This window comes from Mesoplodon bidens (assembly GCF_964165515.1).
Source record: "Mesoplodon bidens genome assembly, chromosome: 4".
Classification (NCBI taxonomy): Eukaryota; Metazoa; Chordata; class Mammalia; order Artiodactyla; family Ziphiidae; genus Mesoplodon; species Mesoplodon bidens.
The window spans coordinates 174,360,881-174,380,721 of NC_138160.1; the positions used below are offsets into that span (position 1 = coordinate 174,360,881).

Here is a 19,841-nt window from a genome sequence, read left to right on the forward strand (position 1 = left end):
AGGAAAATAAATCCTTAACTTTCAGACAAATGTGTGTTATTGTAATGTGCATTATTTTAAACTATCCAAGAGCCCATAACTTCCCCCTTTACACTGCCACGTATCTGTTCACTACAAAGAACTTATTCTGCCAACTAGAGGTAACAAATAAAACCACAAATTGAGCAGTCTTTCCTGTCAGTGATGTCATGGACACTGCGCCAGAAAAGATGTCCTTCAGTCACCGGATGAAGGGCATTCATTAGAAGAAACATGAACAAGCTCCTGAAACATCATTAACAAGGCAAGGAAACGAAATACCTATACTTAACAATGTGGAATGTAAAAATTAGTTATAAAATATATCCTTAAATGGAAAGAAACCTTAACAAAGCTAAATGTCTTCATGAAATCATTTCAGTGTAGCACATACTTATTTTGTTCAACGTATTCTGCTGCCCACTGCAGAGAATAGAAAGATAAGATACAAACTTTAACTTAAAGAAACCCATAGTCTTCTCTCTACTGCCAGTCTAGTATGCAAATCATGACAACATAAAAGCAGAAGGACAGTACTGTCAAGAGGAACGAAAAGACACCGTGAAGACTGCAGGGGCCTTGGACAGTAAACTCACTGAGGGTGTGACCAGGGGTCTTTTTTTCAACTCTTACCATTTCGTATTAGTTCATGTCACAATGCATAGCACAAAGGTTTCTTTTCTTAAATGAAGGGTGGATAGAATTGACATGAGAGCAAGGGAGGGCAAACGCATGGATCTTTGGGTCTACCCCTCGAGATGTGGAGTTATATAGGTCACTGGGGGAATCTAGTGACTCTGATGGAAGGGTCCTTGAACCTCATGTAGAAACAGGAAAAGAAGGGGCTCTATGGAGGGAGAGAGAAGCAGTGACACATTAATGAGCCAGGAAAACAAGTGGTTCTCAGAGCGTAAAGATTTTCTGTGTTGTCGTCCTACATAACAGGGATTCAGGGCCTTCCAGAAAAATAGATTTAGAGACGAAAAAGGTCTTCCCACACAGGAGGCAACGTGGCCTACATCACAGAGGAGGTCAGTGAGACATCTGAGACTAAAACCTAGTTTTCTTGTCTTTACCTGTTTCTCAAAGCAAGATCTGTGGGCCAGTGGCATTAGCCTCACCTGGAAACTTATTAAACGTACAGCATCTCAGGCTATGCCCCAGACCTACTGAATCAGAATCTGCATTTTCACAAAACTGCCGGGGGATCCACAGGCGCATTCCAAGCACGTATCTAGGTGTGGAACCACTGGATCGCCACGTGTGAGTTCTTCCGTGCCTCAGATGGTGCTAAATTTCTCCCCAAAGTGCTGTTATCAAGTCACGGGCTCACATTATTCCTTCTAATTTTCTGTGTATCTAACGACAACAGAAAGCCATTTCCTATTGCCCTCACATTCCATTTGCCTTACAAAAGGTCCATTTCCTAAGCATATATCCTCAAACTCTATCCTTAAATTTCCTTATTTGTGTTGTTGTATACTAAAATGTGATAAAAGTTACAGGATCAAATACATTTAGGAAACCATAGGTTAATCAATTAAAACAAGTCTTTAACACTCCTCAGAGGCCTCATGAGGTTCATTAGGATAAAAGTGGCATACTTTTCAAGCACTGTCCGAAACTTATTTTATCATTTACCTTTTTTCTCCATGGGTCATCTATGGAACATATCTGGGTACACTAACATTTCAAGGAACACAGATGGGAAATCCATGTGAATTTATGGAGAATTTCCTCCTTTTTTAAACAAAAATCATTAAAAAAATTCAATTCCCTCTCTAATAATCCCCAGATCTTCTCATACTTAAGACTCTCATTCTCGCTACTTCTCTGTGGTTCTGTGTATGTAAAATAACATCACAGAGAAAGAAAAATACATTCTGCTCAGCTGAATTTCTCCCTATTCATTTTTCATGTTTTCAGTAAGAAGAAATCAGGAAGGTCCAAAATTTCAAATAGTTTTTCTTACCTCTAAGGCAGCTGAGGAGAGCAAACTGTTACCTGCTCTGAGACCTAATCAGAAAAACCAGTCTTTTTTAAAAAAATTTTTCATTGGACTATAGTTGATTTACAATGTTGTGTTAGTTTCAGGTGTACAGCAAAGTCAATCAGTTATACATATACATATATCCACTCTTTTTTAGATTATTTTCCCATATAGGCCATTACAGAGTATTAAGTAGAGTTCCCTGTGCCACACAGTAAGTCCTTATTAGTTATCCATTTTATATATAGTAGTGTGTATATGTCAATCCCAATCTTCCAATTTATCCCCCCACCTTACCCCCTGGTACCCGAAAGTTTGAAAAACCAGTCTTGAATTCATGTTTCCCACACACGATGTCCTGCAAAATCAGACTGACCCTTAATTTCCTTTTGGTTTCCCTGAAGAAATGAAAAGTGATCTATGGATAGTGAAAATCACACGTTCTTTCTATTTTATTCTTTGTAACTTTTCTTTAGTTTCAGCTTTTCTACAATGAGCATGTGTTACTTTTGCAATTACAAAAAAATTTTTAGTTCTAAAACGCTTAATTTGAAGGGAACAAAACAAGTCAGAGCAATAAAATTTAAATCCGTCTGCATTATCCTATCAAGATACACACAAAAGTATCAATGACCCTCAATTAGGGTGAGATCTTTGCAAGATAACTGTCTAAAATCGATTATGTGAATATTAACTACATGATTAAAATGTTAATTCTTGGGCTTCCTGGGTGGCATAGTGGTTAAGAATCCGCCTGCAGGGGACACGGGTTTGAGCCCTGGTCCGGGAAGAACCCACATGCCGCGGAGCAACTAAGCCCATGTGCTACAACTGAGCCTGTGCTCTAGAGCCTGTGAACCACAGCTACTGAAGCCCGTGCACCTAGAGTCCGTGCTCCACAACAAGAGAAGCCACCACAATGAGAAGTACCATAATGAAGAGTAGCCCCCGCTCGCTGCAACTAGAGAAAGCCCACACGCAGCAATGAAGACCCAACGTAGCCAAAAAAAAAAAAAAGTTAATTCTTTAAATAAGTCATTAATCTTTAAAATTTTTATGAATGCAGAATGAAAGTTTATCTGGGTTTCAACTTTAAGAGAGTGAACTGGTGAACTAAAAGAACACCAAAAAACCTTTGTCTAAGCCTCTCTTCTGCTGGCCCTTGCCTGCTTCAGTCTCCTGGTCTGTAAGTGGGAGAGTACCTGTACCATACATGGTTATGGTGAGGATTGGCTACGAAAATATATAAAAAAGGGACTCCTCTACATCATATGTCATCAGAGAAACATAAATTAAAACAACCTATTACAATGGCCAAGATACAAAAACTGATAACACTAAATGCTGGTGAGGATGTGGAGCAACAGGAACTCTCATTCACTGCTGGTGGGAATACAAAATGGTACAGCCACTCTGGAAGACAGTTTGACTGTTTCTTACAAAACTAAACATCCTCTTACCATACAACTCAGCAATCATGCTCCTTGGTATTTATCCAGGGGAGCTGGAAACTTATAACCACATAAAAACCTGCACAGAGATGTTTATAGTGGCTTTATTCATAATTGCCAAAACCTGGTAGCAACCAAGATATCCTTCAGTAGGTGACTTGATAAACTGTGGTACATCCAGACAATGGAATATTATTCAGCACTCAAAAGAAATGAGCTATTAAGTCATGAAAAGACACGGAGGAAACTAAATGCATATTACTAAATGAAAAAAGCCAGTCTGAAAAAAACCCAGGGTTTGCTGGGAACATAAAATTGCTCTAAAAAATAAATTCTATTAAAACCCAAAAACCCACTATAGCCATATAGTGCCTGCCATATATACAGCAGTGCTCAATAAATTGCAACTACTGTTATTACAACAGGTACATTAGAAATATCCTAAATGCTCCACAAGAAATGAAGAAATATTACTACTGTAATTATAATAATTACTAAGTCAGTTTCAACATTTATCCTGATAAGATAAAAAGCATCCTTCTCAAACAGGTAATCCTTAAGAATCCATGACATAACTTGGATGAATGATTCTACATCTAATATATTATTTTTCAAAGTTATCAAATATAATGTAAAATGACTAAGGATTCAGTCACAGCCAGTTACTTAATAAGTGCAAGTTTTACAGGCTTTTATGGTCATTATTTAAGAAAAAGAAAAAAGTTCAACTAAAGGAAAAAAAGACATGCATCTCAATGGCAATTGAGAAATGGCAATACCCAAAATAAATATAATCATTGAATTATGTTGGAAATGATATGGTTTGAGCAAGAGGTAGAATTCCTACCTATAAAGCAATCATTTCTCAGAAGAAAAACAAAATCTACAGTTTCCTTTTTTTGTTTACCTGGATGAGTCATGGTGACTGGCTCCTCTTTGGATTTATTATTGTAGATGACTACAGCAACTGCATTGTGGAAAGCAGCCCGTGATATTTTCTCTTTAAAGGTGCAATTTCCCCTCTGCAGCAAGGCAATCCACTGTTTGATGTTAGGAGGGACAAAGAACCGTGTTTGAGGATCACAGCCCAGATGATCAGCAACTAAATAGATGAGAAAAGAAAAAGAAAACAGACATTAATTTTTTCCTCAAGTAAATAAAATCAATCAAGTCTTCATCAAAGTGCTCAACTATTCTCTGGGTACCATACAGCTCTAAAGCACTTCAAGCAGCTCACTGCCAGCAGAGCTATAAATACATCCACAAAGGACAATGCAATGAATCTGAATCTATATCTGCACAGGGAGGGAGATGCTTCATTAAAATGTTACCTGTAATGCAAATTAAAACCGTGAAAAATTCTGTTTATAGATTGACAAAAATATAAAAGACTGATAATATCCAATGTAGGCTGGTGAAGAGAGGAGGGAAAAAACGCAAACACAGGGAACCCCCCAGAAACCCAAGTGACTGAGCTACCCTGACTTCTGCCCGTTGATCTGCACTCATCTCTTGATCCCCATCTCCCACCATCACCACAAGGAGACTGATTTTGCTTGGGGTAAATGAGGAAGCCAAACTAATCTTTGGTTCAGTTACCCAGCAGTCTTGCTGAAATTCAAGCATGCTTGAACAAATTTCTCAGTAACTGTCAAAGGAAATTAGAAAAGTTCAGGCCTGTATTTGAAAGTTTAAATTAGCTAAAATAACATGAAGCTAGAATTAAGATGTTATTCCTCTAATTTATATTTACTGGTAAATATTACCCTACAATTTCACATTAGCATACATATATTAACTTACTATATCCACTTGTCTAACAAGATAATATTAAAGACACTAAAACTATCCCTTGGGACAATAAATTACATGGTCATTGTCCTAGACTTGGAGGGACAGTTTTTTCAAGTACATTTAAATTTGTACTTGAAGCTCATCAATTTCTGATTCTGCAAATATGGTGATCACCGCTCAGGCACTCTTCGCAAACCTTAAAAAGCTGTCCCGGTTGCTCTTTCCACTCCTCATCCTTGCATTTATAACAGGTTAAAATGAAAAGGGAAGGGCAGTTCAGAAGGAGGAAAGAAGTCACAAATTTTATTTTATTTATTTATTTATTTATTTATCTATTTATTTATTTGCGGTATGCGGGCCTCTCACCGCCGCGGCCTCTCCCGCTGCGGAGCACAGGCTCCGGACGCGCAAGCCCAGTGGCCATGGCTCACGGACCCAGCCGCTCCGCGGCACGCGGGACCCTCCCGGACCGGGGCACGAACCCGCGTCCCCTGCATCGGCAGGCGGACTCCCAACCACTGCGCCACCAGGGAAGCCCACAAATGTTATTTTGAAGACTGCAGGTATGCAGTGCCAGAGGACAATGGGCCCAAGCCCTCCTGGAGCCGGTCACCAGTACTTCGAGGGCTGAGAGGGAGGGAGGGAGAGGAACACAGCGCAAAAGGGTAACACTAGAAGCAAATAAATAATGAAAATATTAAATAAATATTAATCAATAATAAAGTGTATAAAAAGACAACACCAGTGGGGAAATGTTTGCTTTCTACACCCCAGAAGCACACTGCTTAGCAAAAGAAATTCTCTTATTATCATGGTGATGGATGGCAATGAGAGCATATTTGCTACCAGAGGTCTCCTAATACACAGTAAGTGGGAGATAAATGATTTCACAATTCGCCATGATTGATATTGTCGACGACTATGACTCATCCTTTTCCTTAAACAGTTTCTGCACTCTGAAAGTTTAGTCCTTTCTCAGTCAAATTAAACAGAGAGAAGAAAGCTTATGTCATGATTTTAGTAGTCAACTATTGAAAGACACAGTCAAGGCATCATGAAACTTTGAAATCCTGAAACAGACTGTTTACTTTCAGTAATATCTGTTTCACAGATAATTATGCTGTTTAAAAATATAAGCGTTTAGCCAATGTGTTATGATAACCTCACTGTCTTGGGAAAATTTTCAAGAATATCTGAAGAGATCGGTATGCTTGTCTTCTGTGCAACATTCACTATTTTTTCTGTGACTTATCCCGTCCTCCCTATGATTTCTTACTCATTCACAGTGTAGTAAAGAGAAAACAACACAGTTATGGAAGCAGCCAGACCTGGGGTCCAAATTCTAGATCAACAATTTATTAGTCGAGCACTGTCACAGGTTCAATTTTCTGATCTTCTATTTCTACTAATTTATAAAGACTGTATGTGTCAATCCCAATCTTCCAATTTGGGACTGACACATACACACTACTGTATATAAAACAGATAACTAATAAGGACCTACTGTACAGCACAAGGAACTCTACTCAATACTCTGTAATGGCCTATATGGGAAAAGAATCTAAAAAAGAGTGGATACATGTATTTCTATTACAGATGCACTATGCTGTACACCTGAAACTAACACAACACTGTAAATCAATTATACCCCAATTAAAGGAAAAAAAAAAGATTGAAATACAATTCTTACCTTACCAGAGTTACATATGTGAAAAAGTCTATAATAATTCTTCTACCCTTGAGTGCTGAAAAAATTAACTTCCCTTCCCTTAGTTTTCTGGGTGCCATCCTATCTTGTCCTAGTGATCCAGCTTGGTGCCACGGGGATGTTCTACACAAATGTGTGTGAAGTCTACCCACAGCCTGGCAGCACACCTCCACTCCATACCCTTTGCTCCTAATAGCTACCACAGCCTGGCAGCACGCCTCCACCCCATATCCCTTGCTCCTGATAGCTACCACTCCGTTTCATTCTTTCTCCCTGATGCTCTGACGGTATCATTGTCCACTTAGAAGAACAGCAGTTCACTAGTTGTCACAATGTCTAAGACTGAAAAGACACACCAAGGGGAGCAACAACAGAGCAAAATCAAACACACTGAAGGAAAACTTTAAAATTCTCTTAAGGAATGCCCACCGACTAAGAACAATTATGAACAAGTGCATCATCAAAAAAAATGCCAACAACAGACTATATGAGCAAAAGAATGTTCCTGCTCCCCCAAATTTATCCAAATCATCATTCACAAAAGGTCTTTGAAAACATTTATATCAGTAAGAATATAATATGCAATAATAAGAAATTCCAATTCTTGTTCAAGGAAGTAGTTATTTTTTTTTATCTTTATTTTTTAATTAGTTTCTGCTTTATAACAAAGTGAATCAGTCATACATATACATCTGTTCCCACATCCCTTCCCTCATGCATCTCCCTCCCTCCCACCCTCCCCATCCCACCCCTCCAGGCGGTCACAAAGCACCGAGCTGATCTCCCTGTGCTCTGCGGCTGCTTCCCACTAGCTATCTACCTTACGTTTGGTAGTGTATATATGTCCATGCCTCTCTTTCGCTTTGTCACAGCTTACCCTTCCCCCTCCCCATATCCTCAACTCCATTCTCAAGTAGGTCTGTGTCTTTATTCCCGTTTTGCCCCTAGGTTCTTCATGACTTTTTTTTTTTTAAATTCCGTATATATGTGTTAGCATACGGTATTTGTCTTTCTCTTTCTGATTTACTTCACTCTGTATGACAGACTCTAGGTCTATCCACCTCATTACAAATAGCTCAGTTTCGTTTCTTTTTATGGCTGAGTAATATTCCATTGTATATATGTGCCACATCTTCTTTATCCATTCATCCGATGATGGACACTTAGGTTGTTTCCAGCTCCGGGCTATTGTGAATAGAGCTGCTATGAACATTTTGGTACATGTCTCTTTTGGAATTATGGTTTTCTCAGGGTATATGCCTAGCAGTGGGATTGCTGGGTCATATGGTAGTTCTATTTTTAGTTTTTTAAGGAACCTCCATACTGTTCTCCATAGTGGCTGTACCAATTCACATTCCCACCAGCAGTGCAAGACTGTTCCCTTTTCTCCACACCCTCTCCAGCATTTATTGTTTCTAGATTTTTTGATGATGGCCATTCTGACTGGTGTGAGATGATATCTCATTGTAGTTTTGATTTGCATTTCTCTAATGATTAATGATGTTGAGCATTCTTTCATGTGTTTGTTGGCAGTCTGTATATCTTCTTTGGAGAAATGCCTATTTAAGTCTTCTGCCCATTTTTGGATTGGGTTGTTTGTTTTTTTGCTATTGAGCTGCATGAGCTGTTTATAAATTTTGGAGATTAATCCTTTGTCAGTTGCTTCATTTGCAAATATTTTCTCCCATTCTGAGGGTTGTCTTTTGGTCTTCTTTATGGTTTCCTTTGCTGTGCAAAAGCTTTGAAGTTTCATTAGGTCCCATTTGTTTATCTTTGTTTTGATTTCCATTTCTCTAGGAGGTGGGTCCAAAAGGATCTTGCCGTGATTTATGTCATAGAGTGTTCTACCTATGTTTTCCTCTAAGAGTTTGATAGTTTCTGGCCTTACATTTAAGTCTTTAATCCATTTTGAGCTTATTTTTGTGTATGGTGTTAGGGAATGATCTAATCTCAAACTTTTACATGTCCCTGTCCAGTTTTCCCAGCACCACATATTGAAGAGGCTGTCCTTTCTCCACTGTACATTCCTGCCTCCTTTATCAAAGATAAGTTGGCCATATGTGCGTGGGTTTATCTCTGGGCTTTCTATCCTGATCCACTGATCTATCTTTCTGTTTTTATGCCAGTACCACACTGTCTTGATTACTGTAGCTTTGTAGTATAGTCTGAAGTCAGGGAGCCTGATTCCTCCAGCTCCGTTTTTCGTTCTCAAGATTGCTTTGGCTATTCGGGGTCTTTTGTTTTTCCAAACAAATTTTGAAATTTTTTGTTCTAGTTCTGTGAAAAATGCCAGTGGTAGTTTGATAGGGATTGCATTGAATCTGTAGATTGCTTTGGGTAGTAGAGTCATTTTCACAATATTGATTCTTCCAATCCAGGAGCATGGTATATCTCTCCATCTATTTGTATCACCTTTAATTTCTTTCATCAGTGTCTTATAATTTTCTGCATACAGGTCTTTTGTCTCCTTAGGTAGGTTTATTCCTAGATATTTTATTCTTTTTGTTGCAATGGTAAATGGGAGTGTTTTCTTGATTTCATTTTCAGATTTTTCATCATTAGTGTACAGGAATGCCAGAGATTTCTGTACATTAATTTTGTATCCTGCTACTTTACCAAATTCATTGATTAGCTCTAGTAGTTTTTCGGTAGCATCTTTAGGATTCTCTATGTATAGTATCATGTCATCTGCAAACAGTGACAGCTTTACTTCTTCTTTTCCAATTTGGATTCCTTTTATTTCCTTTTCTTCTCTGATTGCTGTGGCTAAAACTTCCAAAACTATGTTGAATAAGAGTGGTGAGAGTGGGCAACCTTGTCTTGTTCCTGATCTTAGTGGAAATGCTTTCAGTTTTTCACCATTGAGGACAATGTTGGCTGTGGGTTTGTCATATATGGCCTTTATTATGTTGAGGAAAGTTCCCTCTATGCCTACTTTCTGCAGGGTTTTTATCATAAATGGATGTTGAATTTTGTCGAAAGCTTTCTCTGCATCTATTGAGATGATCATATGGTTTTTCTCCTTCAACTTGTTAATATGGTGTATCACATTGATTGATTTGCGTATATTGAAGAATCCTTGCATTCCTGGAATAAACCCCACTTGATCATGGTGTGTGATCCTTTTAATGTGCTGTTGGATTCTGTTTGCTAGTATTTTGTTGAGGCTTTTTGCATCTATGTTCATCAGTGATATTGGCCTGTAGTTTTCTTTCTTTGTGACATCCTTGCCTGGTTTTGGTATCAAGGTGATGGTGGCCTCGTAGAATGAGTTTGGGAGTGTTCCTTCCTCTGATATTGTTTGGAAGAGTTTGAGAAGGATGGGAGTTAGCTCTTCTCTAAATGTTTGATAGAATTCGCCTGTGAAGCCATCTGGTCCTGGGCTTTTGTTTGATGGAAGATTTTTAATCACAGTTTCAATTTCAGTGCTTGTGATTGGTCTATTCATATTTTCTATTTCTTCCTGAGTCAGTCTTGGCAGGTTGTGCATTTCTAAGAATTTGTCCATCTCTTCCAGGTTGTCCATTTTATGGGCATAGAGTTGCTTGTAGTAATCTCTCATGATCTTTTGTATTTCTGCAGTGTCAGTTGTTACTTCTCCTTTTTCATTTCTAATTCTATTGATTTGAGTCTTCTCCCTTCTTTTCTTGATGAGTCTGGCTAATGGTTTATCAATTTTGTTTATCTTCTCAAAGAACCAGCTTTTAGTTTTATTGATCTTTGCTATCGTTTCCTTCATTTCTTTTTCATTTATTTCTGATCTGATTTTTATGATTTCTTTCCTTCTGCTAACTTTGGGATGTTTTAGTTCTTCTTTCTCTAATTGCTTTAGGTGCAAGGTTAGGTTGTTTATTCGAGATGTTTCCTGTTTCTTAAGGTGGGATTGTATTGCTATAAACTTCCCTCTTAGAACTGCTTTTGCTGCATCCCATAGGTTTTGGGTCGTCGTGTCTCCATTGTCATTTGTTTCTAGGTATTTTTTAATTTCCTCTTTGATTTCTTCAGTTATCACTTCGTTATTAAGTAGTGTATTGTTTAGCCTCCATGTGTTTGTATTTTTTACAGCTCTTTTCCTGTAATTGATATCTAGTCTCATAGCATTGTGGTCAGAAAAGATACTTGATACAATTTCAATTTTCTTAAATTTACCAAGGCTTGATTTGTGACCCAAGATATGATCTATCCTGGAGAATGTTCCATGAGCACTTGAGAAAAATGTGTATTCTGTTGTTTTTGGATGGAATGTCCTATAAATATCAATTAAGTTCATCTTGTTTAATGTATCATTTAAAGCTTGTGTTTCCTTATTTATTTTCATTTTGGATGATCTGTCCATTGGTGAAAGTGGGGTGTTAAAGTCCCCTACTATGATTGTGTTACTGTCCATTTCTCCTTTTATGGCTGTTAGTATTTGCCTTATGTATTGAGGTGCTCCTATGTTGGGTGCATAAATATTTACAATTGTTATATCTTCTTCTTGGATCGATCCCTTGATCATTATGTAGTGTCCTTCTTTGTCTCTTCTAGTAGTCTTTATTTTAAAGTCTATTTTGTCTGATATGAGAATTGCTACTCCAGCTTTCTTTTGGTTTCCATTTGCATGGAATATCTTTTTCCATCCCCTTACTTTCAGTCTGTATGTGTCTCTAGGTGTGAAGTGGGTCTCTTGTAGACAGCATATATATGGGTCTTGTTTTTGTATCCATTCAGCCAATCTGTGTCTTTTGGTGGGAGCATTTAGTCCATTTACATTTAAGGTAATTATCGATATGTATGTTCCTATTCCCATTTTCTTACTTGTTTTGGGTTCGTTATTGTAGGTCTTTTCCTTCTGTTGTGTTTCTTGCCTAGAGAAGTTCCTTTAGCATTTGTTGTAAAGCTGGTTTGGTGGTGCTGAACTCTCTCAGCTTTTGCTTCTCTGTAAACGTTTTAATTTCTCCATCAAATCTGAATGAGATCCTTGCTGGGTAGAGTAATCTTGGTTGCAGGTTTTTCTCCTTCATCACTTTAATTATGTCCTGCCACTCCCTTCTGGCTTGTAGAGTTTCTGCTGAGAGATCAGCTGTTATCCTGATGGGGATTCCCTTGTGTGTTATTTGTTGGTTTTGCCTTGCTGCTTTTAATATGATTTCTTTGTGTTTAATTTTTGACAGTTTGATTAATATGTGTCTTGGTGTATTTCTCCTTGGATTTATTCTGTACGGGACTCTCTGTGCTTCCTGGACTTGATTTAACTATTTCCTTTCCCATATTAGGGAAGTTTTCAACTATAATCTCTTCAAATATTTTCTCAGTCCCTTTCTTTTTCTCTTCTTCTTCTGGAACCCCTATAATTCGAATGTTGGTGCGTTTAATGTTGTCCCAGAGGTCTCTGAGACTGTCCTCTGTTCTTTTCATTCTTTTTTCTTTATTTTGCTCTGCAGCAGTTATTTCCACTATTTTATCTTCCACCTCACTTATCCGTTCTTCTGCCTCAGTTATTCTGCTATTGATCCCATCTAGAGTATTTTTTATTTCATTTATTGTGTTTTTAATCGATGCTTGATTCATCTTTAGTTCTTCTAGGTCCTTGTTAACTGTTTCTTGCGTTTTGTCTATTCTATTTCCAAGATTTTGGATCTGGGAAATAGAATCTTGGATCATCTTTACCATCATTATTCTGAATTCTTTTTCAGGTAGACTGCCTATTACCTCTTCATTTGTTAGGTCTGGTGGGTTTTTATCTTGTTCCTTCTCCTGCTGTGTGTTTTTCTGTCTTCTCATTTTGCTTATGTTACTGTGTTTGGGGTCTCCTTTTTGCAGGCTGCAGGTTCGTAGTTCCCGTTGTTTTTGGTGTCTGTCCCCAGTGGCTAAGGTTGGTTTAGTGGGTTGTGTAGGCTTCCTGGTGGAAGGTACTAGTGCCTGTGTTCTGGTGAATGAGGCTGGATCTTGTCTTTCTGGTGGGCAGGTCCACGTCTGGTGGTGTGTTTTGGGGTGTCTGCGGACTTTTTATGATTTTAGGCAGCCTCTCTGCTAATGGGTGGCGTTGTGTTCCTGTCTTGCTAGTTGTTTGGCATAGGGTGTCCAGCACTGTAGCTTGCTGGTCGTTGAGTGAAGCTGGGTGCTGGTGTTGAGATGGAGATCTCTGGAAGATTTTCGCCATTTGATATTATGTGGAGCTGGGAGGTCTCTTGTGGACCAGTGTCCTGAAGTTGGCTCTCCCACCTCAGAGGCACAGCACTGACTCCTGGCTCCTCAATTTGGGATGATTTGTTGTCTATTCATGTATTCCACAGATGCAGGGTACATCAAGTTGATTGTGGAGCTTTAATCCGCTGCTTCTGAGGCTGCTGGGAGAGGTTTCCCTTTCTCTTCTTTGTTCTCACAGCTCCTGGGTCTCAGCTTTGGATTTGGCCCTGCCTCTGCGTGTAGGTCGCCGGAGGGCGTCTGTTCTTCGCTCAGACAGGACAGGGTTAAAGGAGCAGCCTCTTCGGGGACTCTGGCTCACTCAGGCCGGGCGGGAGGGAGGGGCACGGAGTGCGGGGCGAGGCTGCAGCGGCAGAGTTCGGTGTGACGTTGCACCAGCCCGAGGCGCGCCGTGCGTTCTCCCAGGGAAGCCGCCCCTGGATCCCGGGACCCCGGCAGTGGCGGGCTGCACAGGCTCCCGGAAGGGCGGTGTGGACAGTGACCTGCGCTCGCACACAGGCTTCTTGGCGGCGGCAGCAGCAGCCCCAGCGTCCCACGCCCGTCACTGGGCTCCGCGCTTTCAGTCGTGACTCGCGCCCGTCTGTGGAGCCCCTTTAAGCAGCGCTCTTAATCCCCTCTCCTCGCGCACCAGGAAACCAAGAGGGAAGAAAAAATCTCTTGCCTCTTCAGCAGCTCCAGAGTTTTCCCGGACTCCCTGCCGGCTAGCTGTGGCACATTAGCCCCCTTCAGGCTGAGTTCTCGCCGCCAGCCCCAGTCCTTTCCCTGTGCTCTGACCGAAGCCCTAGCCTCAGCTTCCAGTGCCGCCCGCCCTGGCGGGCGAGCAGACAAGCCTCTCGGGCTGGTAAGTGCCGCTCGGCACCGATCCTCTGTGCGGGAATCTCTCCGCTTTGCCCTACCCAGGTATGTGGGGAGTTTCTTGCCTTTTGGGAGGTCTGGGGTCTTCTGCCAGCATTCAGTAGGTGTTCTGTAGGAGTTGTTCCACGTGTAGCTGTATTTCTGGTGTATCCGTGGGGAGGAAGGTGATCTCCGTGTCTTACTCTTCTGCCATCTTCGGAAGTAGTTATTCAGAAAAAGAAAATAAGGGGTTTTCATAATCACTTAGTACCATGGTATGTTTATTTTATCTATCTATTCTTTTCTGTAATTAAAAAATAACTTGAACAACGAAAATAATGTCAACAGCTCTAAAACAAAGTCCCAAGAGGACTGATGACTGATTGTGATTAATTGGCACTACTGCAAAATTTAATACCAGTTGTTTATACTTGAAGCAATTTATTAAGTAAAGACATGGTAGTATGGCATAAAAGATCTATGAACCAGTAATTTTTTTTCATTAAAAGTCATAATGAGGGCTTCCCTGGTGGCGCAGTGGTTGAGAGTCCGCCTGCCGATGCAGGGGACACGGGTTCGTGCCCCATTCTGGGAGGATCCCACATGCCGCGGAGCAGCTAGGCCCGTGAGCCATGGCCGCTGAGCCTGCGCGTCCGGAGCCTGTGCTCCGCAACGGGAGAGGCCACAACAGGGAGAGTCCCCCCCCCAAAAAAAAGTCATAATGAAAATGTGAAATTATAGGTGATATAAAATATTAAAGTATTTTACAATTTTATTTGTCAATTATACCTCAGTAAATCTGGAAAAAAATTTTACATTACTGAAAAACTTCAGTTTTTTTCTGTATGGCTTTTCCTGTTGGGTCCAGAAATAGTTAATGAGACTTTTATTTATTCCTTGACAAGAACCAAACAATTCTGGACAGGAACAATTATGGAATCCTCACCTCAACGAATATTAACTTAAATGCTCAGCAACGTACTAAATACCAAAGAGAAATACAATAGAACAAAACATCTTGGTCTTAAATGTTAAAGAACCACTAAATGTATTGAAGAGGCATGCCTGGCACAGAAATTAAATATCAGCTAGGTAGTTTAAAGTGCCAACACAGAGAGTGCTTAGAAATTTAGGAAAGGAAAAGAACAACATAATGGTTCAAGGTTTAGTGGAAGTTGGAGGTTAAAACACTTGAAAACTGCTCAAGCAGAAAGGAGGCGGGTGTACAAGTGACTAGCACAAGAACACAGAACAAAGATTAAGAGTCTCTATCAAACTCTTGTGAAAATCAAATACGATGATATATTGAAAGGCTGATATTAAATATCTGAATATTTAAAGGGCTCTCTGAGTGGATAAGTAAATAAATAAATGAAATCTCTCTTCCCTACCCCAGAGCAGCCTGAAGTTCTCCACTTTGATTAATTTCACTTAATAATTTCACCCCATTTCTTAAAAATGTAAACACCCCATCTGCTAAGTAGTGATGTCCACATTGTTGTGTGGGTGATGTTTCCTCCTGCGCCCTGAGAACTTGCAAGAGCCTTGTGGGGCTAGGGCACTGATGCATGGCTGCTGGATTCCTTAGGCACGCAGCACAGGTACCCCAATGTGACTGTTGCTCTCAGAGGCTGCATGTCTTGTTTCCTCCACCTTAAATGCCAGTCCCACCACTCCTTTGCTGACCACCTCCTAAGCCTCAGGATTGTGCTAAAATATCTTCTCTGGAACGCCTTCCCAGTCTCCTAAGGCTGAGTTGGGTGCTTTATTCATGTTTCCATGGTACTCTGAGATTCCATTTATTTTAGCACTTATCACACTTTATTAGTAACTGGCTGTTTATTCTGAGTCTCTCCTAAAGCATGAGATCTAGCATCTCCGCCAGTATCTCTGGCATACAGCAGACGCTTAACTTACCTGATGACAGCAGCAAGAGAAGAATGACAGAGGGAGATTAAGCAAGACCTGATATAAAGAAAAAGCTGTGCCAAAGACCTCTCTGTTTCATGTGGTAATGTTCTGACAGGGGTAATGTTCTATCAGTTGTTTCCTACAAAAGAAGTAAAAATAAAAATAAGCCTAACTAGTTACCCTAAATTTAGATGTTTCCATTATCAGTACGCTCTGATTATTCGCTTTTCTGTTTTCACATTAATTTCACTTTAATCTTTAGATTTCTTACTTCTACCTTATCTTTATTTTCCGTTTGTTAAATTTCAACTTTATGATTCAAAGGAAAAAATACAATTCTTTATTTTTGTTCCCAACTTTTTTAAAAATTGAAGTATAATTGATTTACAATATTGTACTAGTTTCAGGTGTACAGCAAAGTGATTCAGTTTTATATATGTGTGTGTGTGTACATGTATGTATGTGTGTATATGTATATATATACATATATATATCCTTTTTCAGATTGTTTTCCATTATAGGTTATTAAAAGATACTGAATATAGTTCCCTGTGCTATACAGTAGGTCCCTGCTGTTTATTTTATATATAGTAGTGTGTATCTGTTAACCCCAAATTTCTCCCTCACGCCCTTTCCCCTTTGGTAACCACAAGTTTGTTTTTCACCCAATTTTCTTAATTTTATACATTCAGCTACTGGACTTAAGTATCTAGCTTTCATCCCTTCACACTTCCATGGATAAATTTACTTTCTTACTATTTCTACACTTTCACTTAAGTCTAACATCTTATTTCTTTTTATTACTTATCTTTATCAGTTGTTTATTCTGGTTGAAAATGTTTACTCTTCCTTTTGTTTTAACTTTCTGTTAACTTATTTGTAAGTTTCAATTTTTTCTATTAACCTTGTATACACTTTTTAAAATCCCCCCTACCCCATACTTCTGTTACATTTTTTTTCTGTTAGGATCTGTTATCATAATGGCCTGCAAAAATGATCTGGACCCTAGCCCTTCTTGATTTCTCAGGAACCTTGTATTAATGATCATTCCCTCTTTTTCTTTTTCCTCTCATTTAAACCTGCTTGCCTCTTCCATCTTAAAAATAAAGGAGAAGAAGAAAGAAAGATATCTCAAAAGATTCCCTCCACTAAGTGCTCTGATTAAAAGGCACCAATAACCTCGGTGTCGCTAAATCCCAGGACATGCCTAATCCTCTTCCAAACTGACCTCGCAGCAACATCTGTCCCAGCTGAGCACTCTTCTCTCTTGGCTCTCAGGGCTCTCATCCTCCTGGCTTTCCTCTTCCTCCTCTTCCTTCACAGCCCTCCTTCCTAATCTTCTTGACTGACTCCATTCCTTCCACATGAGCACTCAAACCACTTGGACGTAGGTTTAAGACTCTCCAGAGCTAGAATTCTCTCTACGTTGATGGCAGACTTTTTTTTTACTGGAATAAGGATGCTTACTAACATTTCATGCCAATCAGCCCTTTTCTGAGAAACTATTTTTCAAATTTTACTTCTATAAATCCATAGTTTCCAATATATACAACTAAATCAGAATGCTAAGAATCAGGAGAGGAATACAGATAATTAAACGCAGGGAACAGATGGTCTTCCTTTGATGAGCTAACAGACATTCTTGAATGTCTTTACTGCTTCACACAGAAGGAGGCATAGGAGAGCACCTGTAGGCAGGTGTATGGACAGTCACTTTCTAATTTATTTGTTTCCTGGAAGCTTTGCCCCACTTCCAGGCAAGGCCATGGGATCACCTTGAGGTTTCAAATGGATTCTATCAGTTGCCAAAAAAACCCACCCAAAACCAAAACCAGAAACAGAAAGCTAATTTAATTTGGGCATCACCTCTACACAGTCATATGCTTTAAGTGACACCTACTTGAGAGCAAGCTTCAGTGGAGAGGGAGGTAGACAGACGATCTAAGATGAGGCACACAGAAGTTAAATTACATATGAAGGAGAGGGCTCTCTGTTTTCCACAGGATATGAATAGGAATCATGTGACTCCAGTTGTTGCTGGCAGTCATTTTGTGATAAAGAGGGGAACAATCTTAGGATAAAGTTAAAGCTATGATGACAAAGGGGCACTGAAAGGGACAAGATCCTTGGTAACACTGCTCAGTGCTGAATCTTTGAATCCTGAAAGCTGCCCTACCTTGGAGTTTCCAGTTCTGACACAGGATTAATGTCCTCCTAATCTGTAATCAATCTAAGCAGGAATTTGTTACTTGGAGCACTCACACTTCTCATGTGAGTCAAGCGGCAAAGGTCAAGACTGGGGCTTTATCCCTGCTGAGGGGCTCTCTTAATCCATCGGGATCCTTGGCAACTCAAGCCCACCGAAAAGATCAAATCATAAGAAGAAAGCTTCTTGGAAAAGTCCTTCGACACAGGGAGGCAGCTGTGATGCCAATTCTTTGCCTCCCTCCCTCCCTTGAGGGGAGTGGTAGCTATTCAGGAGCGGAGAGCTTCACTTGAAGACTAACATTTAAAGCAAGGGTTCTTGACAAGGATACATGGGTAGAATCCAGGAGGCCAGGGAAATCGTCTTTACTTTCACTAAATGCTAACTGACATTTAGCATTTTCTTCACCTGTAACTCTGTAACCAATAGCAACTACATTAATTTTTGTTATCTCAAAATACTGGTAATTAAAGTTATTAAACCCACACCAAGAGCTTGTTACTTAATATGTTAATAAAGAATCACATCTAGGGCTTCCCTGGTGGCGCAGTGGTTGAGAGTCCGCCTGCAGATGCAGGGGACATGGGTTCGTGCCCCGGTCCGGGAAGATCCCACATGCCGCAGAGCGGCTGGGCCCGTGAGTCATGGCCGCTGAGCCTGTGCGTCCAGAGCCTGTGCTCCGCAACGGGAGAGGCCACAGCAGCTAGAGGCCCGCGTACCGCAAAAAAAAAAAAAAAAAAAAAAAGAATCACATCTAGTACTATGTTACAAATATTTTAAATACGTTGATACCGTGTTTCAGTATACTTCGTTTCCTTTAATCCTATTTACTTTTGTACTGATCACTATCCTGAGAAGAAGTCCACAGGTTTCTTTTTCACTAGACTGCAAAAGGAGTCTCAACTGCCAGGTTTAGTTTGTTTAAGTTATATGATATATTTGTATCTGTTTCTATTACTTAACTTTGTTCTTATCCCTAAGCTTCTTTATACTACCCCCACCCCCCACTTCTGAATGAATAAAGAAAAATTTTCTTTATTCCCCTCTTTTCTTCCATCTACATACTCAAGTTCTATTTTTTAGAAGTTACCCTTAAAAAATTAACATGCACACCTGATAAAAAGTTTACATTTAATCAATGTCTCTATCTTCTTCCTAAATAACACAAGGCTCTTAAAAGGGCTACCATAACAAAGTACTATAAACTTGGTGGTTTAAACAACAGAAACTTATTCTCTCACAGTTCTGAAGGCCAGAAGTCTTAAATCAAGGTTGTTGGCAGGGCCATCTTCCCTCTGAAGGTCCTAGTGGAGAATCCTTGCTTGCCTCTTTCGGCTTCTGGAGCTCCAGGTGGCCTTGGCTTGTGGCTGCATCACTCCAACCTCTGCCTCTCTTCACATGGCCTTCTCCTCTGTGTCTGTCTCTTCACTTCTGTCTCTTATAAAGACACTCATCATTGGATTTAGGACACACCTACGCAATCAAGGATGATCTCATCTAAAGATCTTTAATTTAATTACATCTGCAAAGACCTTTTTTCCAAATAATGTTTCCACATTCACAGGTTCCAAGGATTAGGATGTGAATGTTCTCTGAGGAGACGACCATTCACCCTGACTTCAGAATGAGACTCCAACCACCACCTTTCATCGTATGTCTAATTGCCCACTACGCAGTTCCACCTTGCTTTAATTATCCCCTCCCTAATATTCAATGTTTCATACAGTCAATGTTTGTTAAACT

At 39.8% G+C, this 19,841-nt stretch overlaps 1 protein-coding gene across 2 annotated transcripts in view; it reads right to left on the bottom strand.

The window, feature by feature from the left end:
- Nucleotides 1-19,841, bottom strand: part of RNF130 (ring finger protein 130) — a 108,933-nt gene that overhangs the window by 67,474 nt on the left and 21,618 nt on the right. For both annotated transcript variants that reach the window (XM_081233883.1, XM_081233882.1), the window contains exon 2: nucleotides 4,367-4,561. In XM_081233883.1, the coding sequence (XP_081090009.1) occupies nucleotides 4,367-4,561 (195 nt within the window). The remainder of the gene's footprint in view (nucleotides 1-4,366; nucleotides 4,562-19,841) is intronic.